Genomic DNA, 14,487 nt, shown 5'->3' with positions numbered 1-14,487 from the left:
CATCCTTGACCCCCTCTTGTTCTTTGTACACATTCTGGCACTGGACAATGACATGAACTCAAAAGTTAGCACAACTGTTTAACAAATGACATATGGTGGTAAATGTTAAAAAGAAAACAGTTCAGAAGGTGTAACGAAAGAAGAGGTTTGAAAATTGGCAAACGTCCTAAAATCTAAAATACTGTATTTTTGTTCCACGAAGTCAATTCAGTTTGACATTTTTGCTCCCATTATACTTGTTTCAAGTATCCAACAATGAATCTTGAGTAATACACTGATTCCAATAAATAAAAAAAAACATTAACAGATAAAATAAGGTGCTTTCTCAGAACCTGATCCTAAATTTGCACATTTTAATATCCTCTTAGAAAATCATTATGCCTTCAGCTAAAACAAAAGGCAGCTGCTTAGCTTTCGACAAATACTAGAAGGCAAAATCATATCAGCCTTGTTTTAGCCTCTCTTCACTTGCCAGTGAGTTTCAGAATTGATTTTAAGATTATCTTTTAAGCACTTGATGGTTTAGCTCTGGGTTATATTGCAGACTTGCAGTTTGCCAATTGGCCTCAAATCCTCAGGCAGGGTTCTGTTTGTCATTCTCAAGACTCAGCTCAAGACTAGAGGTGACAGAGCAATTGAAGCCAATGCCCCTCAACATTGAAACTCTATTCATGAGGATTTGTGGATTGAGGGACATTACTGAAATTAAAGCTTAAAGCTTTTTTTATGCTACCAAGCTGTTTCCATACATTTTTCCATCTGTTTTGTTAACAGTTATTTTTAAGTGTATATTATTCTTGGCCATTTCATTCAAATTCACTATACTTGCAACTGTTAACTGTCCTGGCTTTTATTGTCCTTTCTTTCCAGTCAATTTTTTTTTATCACATCTTAGACTAAAAAATAAATAAAGCAAACATTCTTGAGGCTTTTTTCTTAAAACAAAAACCCTCAGCATTCACTGAACTGTTTTGACCCTCAGTAACACAGTGACCTCGGGAAATGTAATAACACACATGATTCAGATTCAGGATATAAGGTCATAGTAAGAGGAGCTGGCCAAGGTACTATTTCTCCTGACAGACTCTTAATCTGTCATAGTTATTGCTTTGGGTATTGCATGACAGTTCATGTTCTCTCGTCATCTTTTCCACTGACCTTCATGTTTCATTTGGTCAGCCTCGTCTTCCTTGGGGCATCCATATTAATATTAATATATTGGGTTTGCTGTTTATTTAAAAAGATACCATTACCTTCAGTTTCAAACAAAGATGCATAGTGATTGGCATAATCTCTGACAGTGTCTGGGAGGGAAACTTATTGTGTGATCAGTTTAGGTTTTGCTGTCAGTTTTGTACAAGAAAAATGTACTCGCACAGAAAGAACATCACTGCAACTTATATTTTTTGTAGTTTTTGTAGCTGATTTCCAGAATCGGAAACATTTTAATTCTGACTGTGTAAGACAGTAGAAATTCCCTAATTATTTTATCTTAACAAACAAGTTAAGAATGAAAATGTAGTGAAACAATAACTGCAATGCTTTCATCGGCTCCCCTTATTTCACAGCCTGTTAGGTATTTATTTATAAGCATTTGCAACTCAAAATCACTGGTCCCTTGATCATTTCCCCCCATATTATATGTTGTGTAGTGAATGTGAAAATGGTAGAACTGCAGTATCTGGTCATGGAGGCAGACAGCTTTGGTTATATATCTTAAGGCTTCACAACTCTTACCTTCTTTTGACTGCAATCTACAGAGAAACTTGGTCTTTTTAAAACTTGACTGTAACCAGTTTTAGATCTTGGCCTCCCACAGAGCTCCTCTTCCAGTGAGCCAACAGGAATCCCTTCTGGCTGAAGTTATTTAGACTCACGAGGCCACAGGGTCTGTTAGAGTGGTGGAAATCCACACAGAATTCTCCCAAATTCACTGGATGAAATGAATCGAATTGAAGTCTTGGAGCAGACGAGCATTAATTAGTGCTGTTATTATCTTCCAATGTGTGCTTCAAAATGTGTAGATGGTGCTGCTTCGGTCTGCTGTATCTTTGTGGATAGTTGTCTCTTCCTCCGTCTGAAGTGCATGCCATCCCTGTGACTGATTCCCCACTGAACATTCACTCTGTTCCACTTTGTGCATGGAGGCTCCCCTTAGAAAAAATATTCTCAAAGCCATATAAAAAGGAAATGCGATTTGGAATCTTTTTTCTTGGTTGTGGCGTGACACTAATTTACTTCCCCTCACACTTCCAAGGCAATTAGCTTTGAAGCTTCTCAGAAAACTATTCTTGCCCAAGTCGATATCTAGCATGGCAAATAAGAATTTAAGCAGGTCCATTGGGCGACGGCTGATAAATACATCAAATGAGGTTACAGCCAGAAAGAGAAACCTAAAAGAATAAAGAAAAATATAATTACTTCACCAGTTGTGCCGGATGCTTGGCCCTTCATTACTGGCCAGTTGTATCATGCAAATTCAATGTTGTTTCCCTGGGAGTTGATGAGCAAAACAATGCAGTGTTATCTATTCATATCAGGGAAACTATTTCTAACTGATGAAACCATTGGATTATTGTAAATGTATAATCATGACTGACAATTCGCAATGTAAATAAACGTACGTATAAGTTACAGGGGGACTGGCCTTTTGTGATATGATGATAATTCAAAGCCCTGACTAACTCCTCAAGAATATGCTCTCAACAGACGTTTTGTTTCTTTTTAAAATAATAATATTGATAACATAATTATATTTTTATGACCAGACTCAGAGAAAGTACTTGGATAAATGATCTGATGTACTTGCTCATCACACAGATGATAAAGCAATATTTGAGTTAAAATCTGATGATAGCAGATTAGCTAAATTTGAGTGCTGGGAATAATTATTAAATATTGTTTATATCGACAATTATTTTCTTAAAATTGTCCTGAAATAAACAAAGTATGGTTAATGGAATGCACATTTGTTTCTGCTTATTACATTAAATAAGTAGATGTATAAATGAATAATTATAGGTTCTAAATCTTACCAGCGACAACAGTAATATTTGATTTGCTGAAATATCGATTTACCTTTTAATGTAGATTGAAATACAAGGTGCATATTATGCACTGTGAATTAAAAATGCAAACATTTAGGGGCCTTAAGGAAGACATTGTTGATCCGGCGTTGTGATCTCCTCTCAGTGAGTGCCTGCTGTGCCTCCATCAGGCATCCTAAACAAACTCCACACCAGGTTTAGAGAATTTTTCTGCATTTTTCACTGCCCAAAGCCCATACTCAAAGTTCTACAAGAAAATGCAGAACCACATTCAAATGTTTGCTTACTGTGATTACACTATTGAAGAAATGTCACCGTCACATAAATAGCTCCTCCAGAGCTGGTAATTGATCTTTTTAAGTGAAACTTGGTTTCTGTGACACTGGTAGTAATATTTTTAGGCAGCCAGATCAAAGCATTGTGTATACTAGAGTTATAGTCAGTAGAAGTATAATCAAGGGGCTAACATTTTTATATAATAAGTTTTCTTTAAAGGGGACATATTATGAAAAATTCACTTTTACAGTGTTTTTGAACACATATTTGGGTAACCTGAGTGTCTACTGACCCACAAAATGTGAAATAAACCCATCCAGTCCTTTGTTTGTGGTCTGCACAAGTCTTGCAACACAGAGAAAAATGCTCTGTTTCAAATTGGCTCTCCTTGTGACATCACAAGTGGGAGTCTGGTAAAAAAAAAAGGTAAAATACCTTACTCTTTGTTATATTAATGACAGAATATGACTCTAAAACTTCGCTAAAACTGAATATACTGTACATCTTGTACTGCATCTACTTCACTCTGGAAAGAAATTAGTGGCTTATTTTACACCACAGTATTTTGAACCAAATCGTTCAGGAAATCTGCTGAATGTTGTCTACACAAAAGGGACACAGAAGTCATGAGGTGATTAAATTGTACACAGATTAAGCATACACATAATTAAAACATTTATTGCAGTAGCTGTATACCTGTAGAGTAGGAACAAGGATTAACTGTTTCAGTATCTGTGATGTCAAACACCCTCACAACTGACAAACATACTGCGGTAAGCAAATCACTCCATCCCACTTAACTTCTTTATATTGTGACATAAATATGAAAGTGCTTTACAAACTGAATGTCTCCTTAATGCACAAAATTAACTATATTCCAACAAAATCAAATGACACAAAAATGATCAAGTTCATTTTTCAAAAGCTATATCTTTTAGCATGCTTTTCCATTGTGAAATTTGCCTTCCATGCTGTGGAATAAAACAAAGCTTTTCAGACAGTGGAATGACACATGATCTTTCATTGTTGATCCGTAATCTGCACATGCCTTTGTGATTGACTTTAGTACCAACGACTTGATTTTGTACTAAAGTATTAGTGTGATTTTGAATTTGGCAAATATTCAACGCATAAGGCATTTGATTATCAGACAGGATACTATCTGTAGCCAACATGTTCATGTCATTTAAAGAAGCGCAATTCAGTGTTTGAGGAACATCATGAAGGCACAGTGATTAAAGTGTTATTGTAATCTGTGTTTTCTTACGTATGGAAAATCAAAGCCTGTGCGGAAATAATATATACACATGTCGATAAACTGCAGGTACAACTGAGCGTTTGCACTCAGTCAAATCACAATTTGAATAAAATCTATACAGTAATAAGATCGATGTTAGATAAAACATTTAGCCATTTACAAATATATTGCTATTTAATTGTACGGAACACTTTCAAAATCAGTTTATAGAGGAGAGCTTTTCAGAGCTTTTCATTTTTATAATGCACATATTGAGTACTGACATCCTTCATACAAAGTGTCTTTAAAAAAAACAAAAACAGTTTGCCTGTGATTTTGCAGTATTGAAGGAAAATATTATGAAATATGGGCAACATTGAGTATACAACGGGATGGAAATTTGATTCAAAATCAACCTTAGGGTTTTTTAAAGAATTGGATTTAAAGTATCCTTGTTGTAAATAATGCCAAATTAGACATCTTCATCCAGGTGGGATCCCAAAACCTGATGACACCACCAAGAACTGTCCTATTGACCGTGGTTATTACGGGTACATGATAGTGGTTAATAATTCTTATTTACAAACACACAGACAATGACAGAATAAACAAGTGTCCACTAACAGTGTTATTAGATCAACACCTTCTGAAATGTAGTTCCATTTTCTTTGATTGTGTCGATTAATATAGTCCTGAACAACTCAATTACAACCACACCACAAATATTTGTATATACTGGTCAGCCATGGTATTTTTTTTTCTTGTCATTTGTTTTCTTTTTCTTCGTTTCCTTCCTCGGCTTGTCCAAATCACTCATGAAGTGGACAGAAAATGTTATACAGAAGAAATCCATGAACGTTCATTAAAAAAAGAGCCTTCCTCTAGAGCGATAGTAAAGTTGAATTGTAGAGAACACAGCAGAAGCACTATAGTTTTTGTGGCCTACATAGTACATGTGGCTAGCAGACTGCAGAAGCATTAACTTAAGTAGAAAGAGATGAATATTGAAAAACGAAAATATTAAATCTGGAAAGGAGCTCAGGTGAGCTGCTTTGTCTGTTTTGCTGTTTTCGGATGTAAGGACGTCTCGCAGCACAAAAGCAAAGTCCGTCTTATAGCTGCTGGTCCTTTGGGCTGTCCGGGCAGGAGGCTGGCTGGCACGACTTCAGACTTACCAGTGGAATATCAGCCATGCCACTGCTGGTGAAGTGTCCTTCTCCGCTCCCAAACTGCTTCCTGTCGACAAAGTGCTCCGACCGTCCACTCTCATTTTTCCAGGTTCGGGTCAAAGTGTGTCCATTGAGGAGTTTGTCCTTGGGACCCCACTCCCTCTGAGACCCAAAGCCAGACACGGGTGACTTAGGCTGCTGGTATGAACCCAATGTCGGAGGCATCCAGCAGTTGTCCGAATGTCCCAGGACGAGGCATTCCTGTGTGCACATCTCTGTAGCTTCCACTAGACCACGAGGTCCCAGGGGGCCATCTAAGGGAGAAAAAGAGAAAACAGGTTAATATACAGAGAGATCTCTATTTGGATCTATCCAGAGTTAGCTATGAGCTAATTTACATCAGTAGTAGTCCATGGGCAGGTGACAAAGAAAAGTCTCTATTAAGAAATAAAATATACAGTAAAAACGATTATACAACAATACACAAACAGTATACAACAGCATTAAATCCATCCACAGTGAAATTCACAAATGATATTAACACAGTTATAGGCTAAGAGCACTACATTTTAAAACTACCCAATACATAACCACTACACAGCAGCCTCAAGTTCCTCCACAATGGCATAAATGATACAATATTAATCCAATAAAAAGCTGAGTTAGCTATACTGTGTGAACATGTGAACATCAGTAAATACATAAGGGACATACACATACAAAACTGTGGTAAGAAATCTAAGTATTTCAAGTCTCTTTTCAGCCCATATAGGGCATATATACTTCAGGTGAAACATTTGAGTAGGTAGACCTCTAACACTAAAATAACAAGACAACAATTTGATGCCTAAAATAATGGAGACATGATCAACATGTTGAGCTGATCTTCAGAGCAAACATTCGAGTTTGAAAGACATGGGAACCAGGCAACATTGACAGTCACTGAATGTACTGCCAGAACGGAGAGGTTGAGCATCTCTAACTAACTGTTGCTCTCCTGTGATTTTTGTGAACAACAGAGCCTAGAGTTTATGATGCTCGGTCAACATTCAGTGAGCGGCTGTTCTGTGGGCCAAACAACCTTGTTAATGAGGGAGGTCAGAGGGGAATGGCCAGACTCAAATAGCCATGCATTACATCTGTGCAGTGAAGAGGAGCATCTCTGAACACATGACATACTGGAAGTTCATGCAGGGCTGCAGCAGCTGGAGACTATCCTGAAGATATTTCAAGTACTGACAGCTTAGAGCAGAAAGTCTAGGGTACAGTGGACACTGCCCTAAAGCGAAAGGACAGTCAACATCCCATCCGATCTAGCGATTTTTGCTGTCAAAAGCAGTAGAAAGGGTCAGAATTAACATTTTGAGATTCAAATTTGGGCTTTTATGCCTTTATTCTAGCACAACACGGTAGAAAGAGAGTGAGGAATGAGATGCAGAATAGATGCCACCAGTCGGATTCAAACCCGGGCTGCCTGCTCTCTGGGACTCAAGCCTCTGTACATGGGGCGTGCACACTAACAAATAGGCTTATGGCACTCCAAGCGTCCGAATTTGATGTAAGAAACTCATAGAGCCATCCTGCCTTGTCTCACAAACATAGCTTCCAGTGTTTCAGTAATGGCGGAGAATAAGGCTGTTCTGAGAGGAAAACAAGGTTTTTAATTGAAAGAAACAAAAAAGTGGTAACAAAGTAGTTTATTAACATGATTCCTGGGAGACATGAATGGATAAAAATGATTCACAATCAGCTCGAAACTTCTTAGTCCCTGAATTTATCAACTTTTAAACCCATTTAGAAACTTATTTTCAATGAAGAGCGACTACAATTCTGAACTCTCATCAGCTGGTTCCTTCTGCTCCCTGACGCCCTCTCACACATCAAGTTTGGGTCATGTGAGTTGAGTTAGCTGGGTTAAGTGAAAAATGAATGAGCTGAGCTTTCGGGAGCTGGAAGGCATTGGAGGCTATAGATCTGGAGAAGGATGAAAGGGTGAATGAGTTCTCTTTGAGCCCTGTCATTGGAGTCCTTAGAGAAATTTACAGTGCCTCCATTGTAAACAGACGGATGCAGCCATAAGAGAGGGCAATATACCACAGAGATGTTGGTTGATTTTCAGTCAGTAAGTGGGCTATCGACAGGCTAACTTTCCTCATCTATTTCTCTTACATTTTTTAATGTAATACTTTTAAATAAGTTATGATATACCAAGAAAGTAGCTTTAACATGGCTTACATAGAAAGTCTGACTGTGTCTAACAGGTACATGCAAGCATGGATAAAAAGGTGCTTGAACACCTGCTGTTTTGCCCTATACAGAGAAAGTGCCCCATTTTTGAATAAATGATTTCCTTTTTGCACACAGCCTGACCCGCTGAGCAGACTATCAGGTCGGGAGATATGTGATAAAGGCCAGCACAATATACCGTCTTTCCTTCCTGCAGATGTGAGCACACATGCATAGGCACTCCATCAGTGTGATGATGACTTACTCTGAGGCAAGGGAATAAATCAGGTATGTGGCCAAAGAATGACCATAACTGACCATGACCATGACCATAATCATGCTGGTATAGTTACAGTACATGTGTTTAGTTGTGAGTGTGATCATTGGCGAATAATTTGTAACAAAATCTATACTTTCGTTTTTTGTTTTTTTTTACAAACTTGTGTCGATGGTTCGGCTATTCAAGAGACCTAAAATAACACCAGCTCATTATTTCTTCGGCATTAATAATGGACGTTTCCATCGTAGTCGAATTTAATACACACTACAGATGGTTCAAATGGATTCTACCAAAACCAAGGGAAAAAAAATAATGTTCAAGGTCTCAAGGAGTCACAACAACTAATCGTCACGTTCCTTTCTACGTCATTGCTACCATCTGGCTACTTCTCTGAAAAACAAACGTCACCACTGACACACAAAAAATCAAAAAGGTCTTAGTTTCAGAAGTTGTTTGTTTATCTAATTGGATATAAATAATAATGCATAATGCAGGAACTATATGACAGTTTAGCTATTTGAAGTACTCTTCTCTTTTGAGTCAGCTTTATTTTCCTGGTTTAAGAAAGAATGGACCCAATTGTGTCTGTGTTTATATCAAGCCTCAAAGAGTAATGAATTCATCTGTATTTGTCCTATAAGACTAAATTGAAACTATTTGTCCTAATTTGTCCCTTTGCTTCTCATAAAAATTAATTGGCTCATGGGTAGGTAGAACATTTAAAACACTTTTTTTTTTTAATGTTCCTGTTTTTCTTTTCATTATTTTTCACCTTCTAAGACATTTTAAATGTGTTTTATTTGCAGTGTTTCCCCTACCATTATATTAGGGGGGATTATATTACATGGATTTGTATTGAGTGAGCTCCCTTATTAAAGGAGTAGAACATAAAGATATATCCGATACTTCATATTGAGCCTTTGTCTTAAACGCACTACCACGTGTTCTTGGAGTAATAAACGATTTATTTCTCATTAAGAAGTTGTTTTTAATTGATTGTCACATTCATGCAGCCCCTTCAGCGTCATTTAACAAGTCGTTTGAAACTGAAATAAAACCCCAGGAGTCTCATAGTGCTGACCCCACTATGATTCAATAACCAAACCTGAAGGTTCCATCTGCACAAGATGGATATTACGATTTTTAAATCCTTATGACGGACCCACAACAGTTTATCCTGCTCTCTGTGGTTAAAGAAAGTTTAAAGATTGATTCAAAATGTGGCCTTCTTGAATGTTGTAAACGTTATTTTCAATTTGGGAGAGCCATTATGATTTGAGAGGTGTTTATACATTTACTGCACAAAAAGGTTTTAAAAGAGTTCCTATTGTTGGGGAATGATGGCAATATAGATTTAAAAAAATTGGAAATCACTTGGCTTGAAAAAAAAGGTTTCTGGTGTTGTGATTGTGACGCTTATAAGAGTAATCTATTTCTTTGTGATCTTCCTTACGCTGGTCGCTTCATTTGATAAGAATGTAGGATGAACTTAGATAAGCACTTTGCTTTTGCCTATGCCTGTTCAGTCTCTATTTAATACATGCATTTTTTTAAACTGTCTTCATATACACTGTGTCATGTATGACTGAATAAAATACTACTACATTTGATGCAAAGGGCAATGCAAGCCCACCAATATTTATCAGCCCACAACCTCAATATCATTATTACAAATATTTTTTTCACAAGTTGTTATTTGTATTTTCCCAACTTACAGAATACCCTTTCCCCTTTATAAATAAATGATTTAATAAAAAAAAAAGCCATGTTCTGTTGATTTTCCCTCCCAGCATCTCCAAAGCGTTGTCACATGTACATTGCGACATGTATAATGTGTGATATCTGACGCCAGCCTGAGGAGAGAGTCACTCACTCTTCTGAATGTGGAGTCCATCACAATTACAGGCAGCCGATTGGCATGTGAGGAGTCTAAGCAAGGCACACATTATCATAGATGCATAAAGAACCACACAGAGAGCAATAATACATGGTACCCGGGAGACAGCATGAGCAATTCCTCAAATGAGATTGGAGACGAGCGAGTAGACATCTGGGGAGCAGTTAAGAAAGCGAGATCGAAGAAAAGGAAAGGAGTGCACACATGAACATGATGTCCCTGTTTAGCAGAGGATCTTTAACACACCTGCCATTTAGGTGGCTTTTGCTTATTTCATTGTAAAGCAAATTATTATTATGAAGACATGATCATGGTTTAAAGTAACTGATGTCAGTTTTTAATTTGGGCTGCATGAATGTCCAAAGAAGACACAAGTGAGTCGTTGGTCTGTATTTCTCTACGTAAAGTTGGCAGCGGGGATAATTGATAAAGCACAATTAGCTGACTGTAATGTTGGTCTTTCATCTTTTATAACAAAAGCAGAGCAAGTCATTAATCAAGGGCAATTGTGTGCTTCTCCTTTCCCCTGGTGTAATAAACATAACCATCTGCATGTAGATTGGTACAATCATGGGCCCAAGTGTGCAGCAGAGGACCATTTGAATCAGGCATGTTCTCTACCTGCTGTTTGAGACAATGTAGAGACAGCGTCTGATTGAAAGACCACTGGTAGTATTGAGCTGATCTACACTCAGTATTATATTATGTATAAGAATTAGTGATTCACAGGGGAGTTAGTATCTCAGAGGGTTCCTCTGAAGTCTCAGAGGAGTTGCTCAGATAATCACACATGCATATCAACATATTTGTGTTAATGCTGGAAAATGAGGGGCGGTTTAGTATTCCATTTGGTGTTAGCTTTTCATCAGCTTGTTTAATGTCCCAAAAAACACAGAACCTACTATTTCAGTGGTTACCAACCTTTTTTGGCTCGTGACCCAACTTTGACTTAATAAATCTGGCGACCACAAAAATCCAAAACACATACAGCTTTTTGGTAAAAATGAATTTGTTTTCAATCCTGTAATAGTTTTTTACTGTGTTGCAAGTAAACATTTATTGTAGACCGTATTTAGGCTTTTTCTTATATATTATTATGGACGGAGAAAGAAAGGCTGGGATCACATTTCTCTATAATGGATGACACACAGAGACTCTGCAAGTTTCTTATTTTGGCATAGGCTATGGACCACAAACGCTTGTGTTCACTATACTTTATTATACAGTATATTTTATCATAATTCAATAAATACACAAATTCAGGCGACCCCATTTGAATTCCATGTGACCTTGGTTTGGGACCCAAAGGTTGCGAAACCCTGTACTATGACAAGAGGATTACTGCAAAAAAAAAAAAAAAAACAGGCTACCAACTTCCATTGACCTTATGAATCCTAAGTGATTTTAGTACAAAAGGAATCTTGAACAAAGTTACAAACTGAAAAGTATCACTCATTCTATCAAAATGCAGTGAGTTAAAAAAGAAATGCACATTTAGTGAAATCCAGGTCTAGATCTATTGCTTTTTATTTCTCATTGGGCACCGTTTATAATGAAATACACTTTCACTTCAGCAACATCTCCAGGATATCTTCCCTCCTTAACCAACCATGAAAAGAAGCTGACAATTCTTTCATTCCTTTTAAAATAAAGTACAGTTGTATTTCACCCTCCAGGAGCCAAACTCTGTGCTTTAAAGAAAAAAAAAATATCTCGCTTATTTAAACGTCAGACTCAGCAGACCAAATATTTCAAACAAAACCAAAACACTGCACAACACATTACAGTACCTGTGCCTCAATCTCTCTTCACAAGCTCCCTATTGTTGCATATGCAGATGGAGTCCTACCCTTAACAGCGTGCAGAAATATGTTGGTCCATTTAATTGAAAGGACACTGTGAGAGGTATAACACCCTCCCATCAGCCCTCCTTCCTCTGGGAGACTTTTTGGCACCGTAGAAACACGAGTCCAGATGCAGCAGTGCTTGGTTATTAGCAGTCTGTAACTTGCCTCCACTCCATATTAGCCATTGTCTTGTCTTTGTTTACTTTTTTTGCAGTTTGTCATTGACTTAATACCCTTGAGGGCTGACCTACTATTGCTCCATGTTTTTTATATCCTCTTCAATCAATACAGCGAGAGATAAATCCTTGTTTTCACCTTTTTCCTGCACACTCTTTGTGATAATCTGGATAGGTTCATATATTTCTGTGATTTAATCTGAATTAAATTGACGGAATCGACCATTAAGGCTTATTAGTGACCCGTTAATTCCAGTTATCTTTGTCCAGCAATAAGACTGTTTGCCTCATTACACCCTGACTGCCCACTCTGTGATTTAGAAAGACATGTCGCATCATGTATCACTATTGTGAAAAGGTTGGTGATTGAGCATATTGCAGATGACACTGAATTTTTATGCATTTCCGTTTTATACTCTGCTCATTCACGCACACTTACATACGTACATGCAAATGGCATAATAAAGAATCTGTCAGTAGGGAGAAAATGTGTGACTTGGAATGAGCCCAGAGGGTGTCAAGTGACATGCTGCCACACCTGCTGAAACCTCGAGGAGCTGTGGACATGTGATAAGCACAAGCACGTCATGACACTACAACCCAAGATAAGAGGCTGCTGGGTATGTAGTCTATTGAACCGCTGCTTGACAAACAAAGTCATAAATCCGAAAGATCCCAGAGAAATATAGATGTTGAACTTCTGCATGCTGCTTTTTCTGTTTTTTTCCGTACAAAACAAAATCCACCGGACGGATAGACAGACTGACAGAGGGGTGGACAAGCGGACAGACTGCAGATGGATGGATGGATGGATAGATAGATAGATAGATAGATAGATAGATAGATAGATAGATAGATAGATAGATGGATAGATAGATAGATAGATAGATAGATAGACTCTTTTTTGCAGCTATATGCAAATCCACAAAAAAATCAGTATTTAATGGAACACAGATCTTGAAAAAGCTTTTCTCCTGATTTTCTTAATCTGCTCTGATGTACTCAGTTGTTGTGTGTGTCAAATGACTTCTTGTACATTTTTAAAGAATCTCCTCCATTTAGATTGTTTAAAGGCAAAGCTGAGACCCAGAACTCTTTTTGTATTTATGCATTGATTTCCAATGTCTAAGAATTGACGCGCCTTTGTTAAACAGCACCACATGCATATTCAGCTCTTGTGCAAAGTCACAGTCACTCTTATAGGGCTGTGACTTTGAGATAAAGCAGTTTATCTCAAATCTAAATGTTCCATTCATTCATGTAAAATGGCTTTGTCTTTCTGTGGCTTGTTGCTCATGGTTACGATGCTTTTTCCCTGCACACAAACACAAGCATGCACAAACTTAAACACACACTAGCAAATAGCCAGTGGCTGATGTTTGGTGCAGAACCCCTGTGTGCTTTAAATAACATTGAGGCACAGGTGTTGAGGAATGCAAGGGATTCACAACTGTGTCAGATGGTGCTGACTTTTGCTTACAGCTACTGTGCAAATGCTGCAGATGTCCACAAAGATGGATAACTTCAAGACAAAGAAACCATTAGATTGCCTCCTGATACGCAGTCATTAGGAGATGCTCGGGGCAGTTCTGTTTAATTCTGCAGAATCTGTTGAATAAATGTGTGCCATGAGCACTGAAGCTTGTTTTAACGATGGACACTTTGACCAAAAAGCATTCACATGTCTCTCTTTCAGTCCTCCTACTCAGCATCAACAGATCACAGAGGTTACGGAGGAGGAGAGAATCATCCTCAATTTCTTTTTTGGGCCGGAGCTTGTGTGCAACTGTATGGGAGTGTTCTTGTTTTAGTCTGCCGGCGATCACTAATGAGATAACGTTTGGCTAATTAATTGGATGCACACTATCAGCGCTGATGTGCCAGTCCCACACCAACAACCTACAGCCTTCAGAATGGCGAGAGGGAATGGGCGATGGGGGAGTGAGAGTGATTGAGTGCGGGGGATTCAGTGTCCGTGGGGCTTGTTTATTTATCCATGCTGTTAAGCACACCCAGATGTTGTTATTTGGGGATGAATGTGCCTTTGTTTTGGCCCAACATGGAGGCTCAGAGTGCCATACCGCTGTTTCCAGCTGCTGCTCAAAAACACACAAGATGCATCTGGCGGATTAGCTCGCCATGCTGTAAATCTGCTGAGGGTTTTCTCTCTGACCCTTTCATCCTCCACTGAAAAACATACATACATATACACCACTGATCCATCGCTGTATGCATCAAGGCATGTAATGATATACAGTATTATAAACCCAGCTTGTATTCATAGAGATCTTCACACCAAGAGCAAATATATAGCAAATAGCTCTGGGAGATG

General features: G+C 38.0%; 1 protein-coding gene across 5 annotated transcripts in view; it reads right to left on the bottom strand.

Annotated features, from left to right (window-relative positions):
• Window positions 1–3,985: 3,985 nt before the first annotated feature.
• LOC132972603 (protocadherin-9) overlaps window positions 3,986–14,487 on the bottom strand; it is a 203,713-nt gene continuing 193,211 nt past the window's right edge. For 4 of the 5 annotated variants that reach the window (XM_061035566.1, XM_061035583.1, XM_061035575.1 and 1 more), the window contains one exon: window positions 3,986–6,043. In XM_061035566.1, the coding sequence (XP_060891549.1) occupies window positions 5,673–6,043 (371 nt within the window). In that variant the 3' untranslated portion in view covers window positions 3,986–5,672. The remainder of the gene's footprint in view (window positions 6,044–14,487) is intronic. The other variant, XM_061035598.1, reaches the window with a different exon arrangement.

The sequence above is a fragment of the Labrus mixtus genome, chromosome 1 (genome assembly GCF_963584025.1).
Source record: "Labrus mixtus chromosome 1, fLabMix1.1, whole genome shotgun sequence".
NCBI classification, from domain to species: Eukaryota; Metazoa; Chordata; class Actinopteri; order Labriformes; family Labridae; genus Labrus; species Labrus mixtus.
Note: the sequence above shows the minus strand (reverse complement) of the source record. Positions and strands in the feature narration are given on the sequence as shown.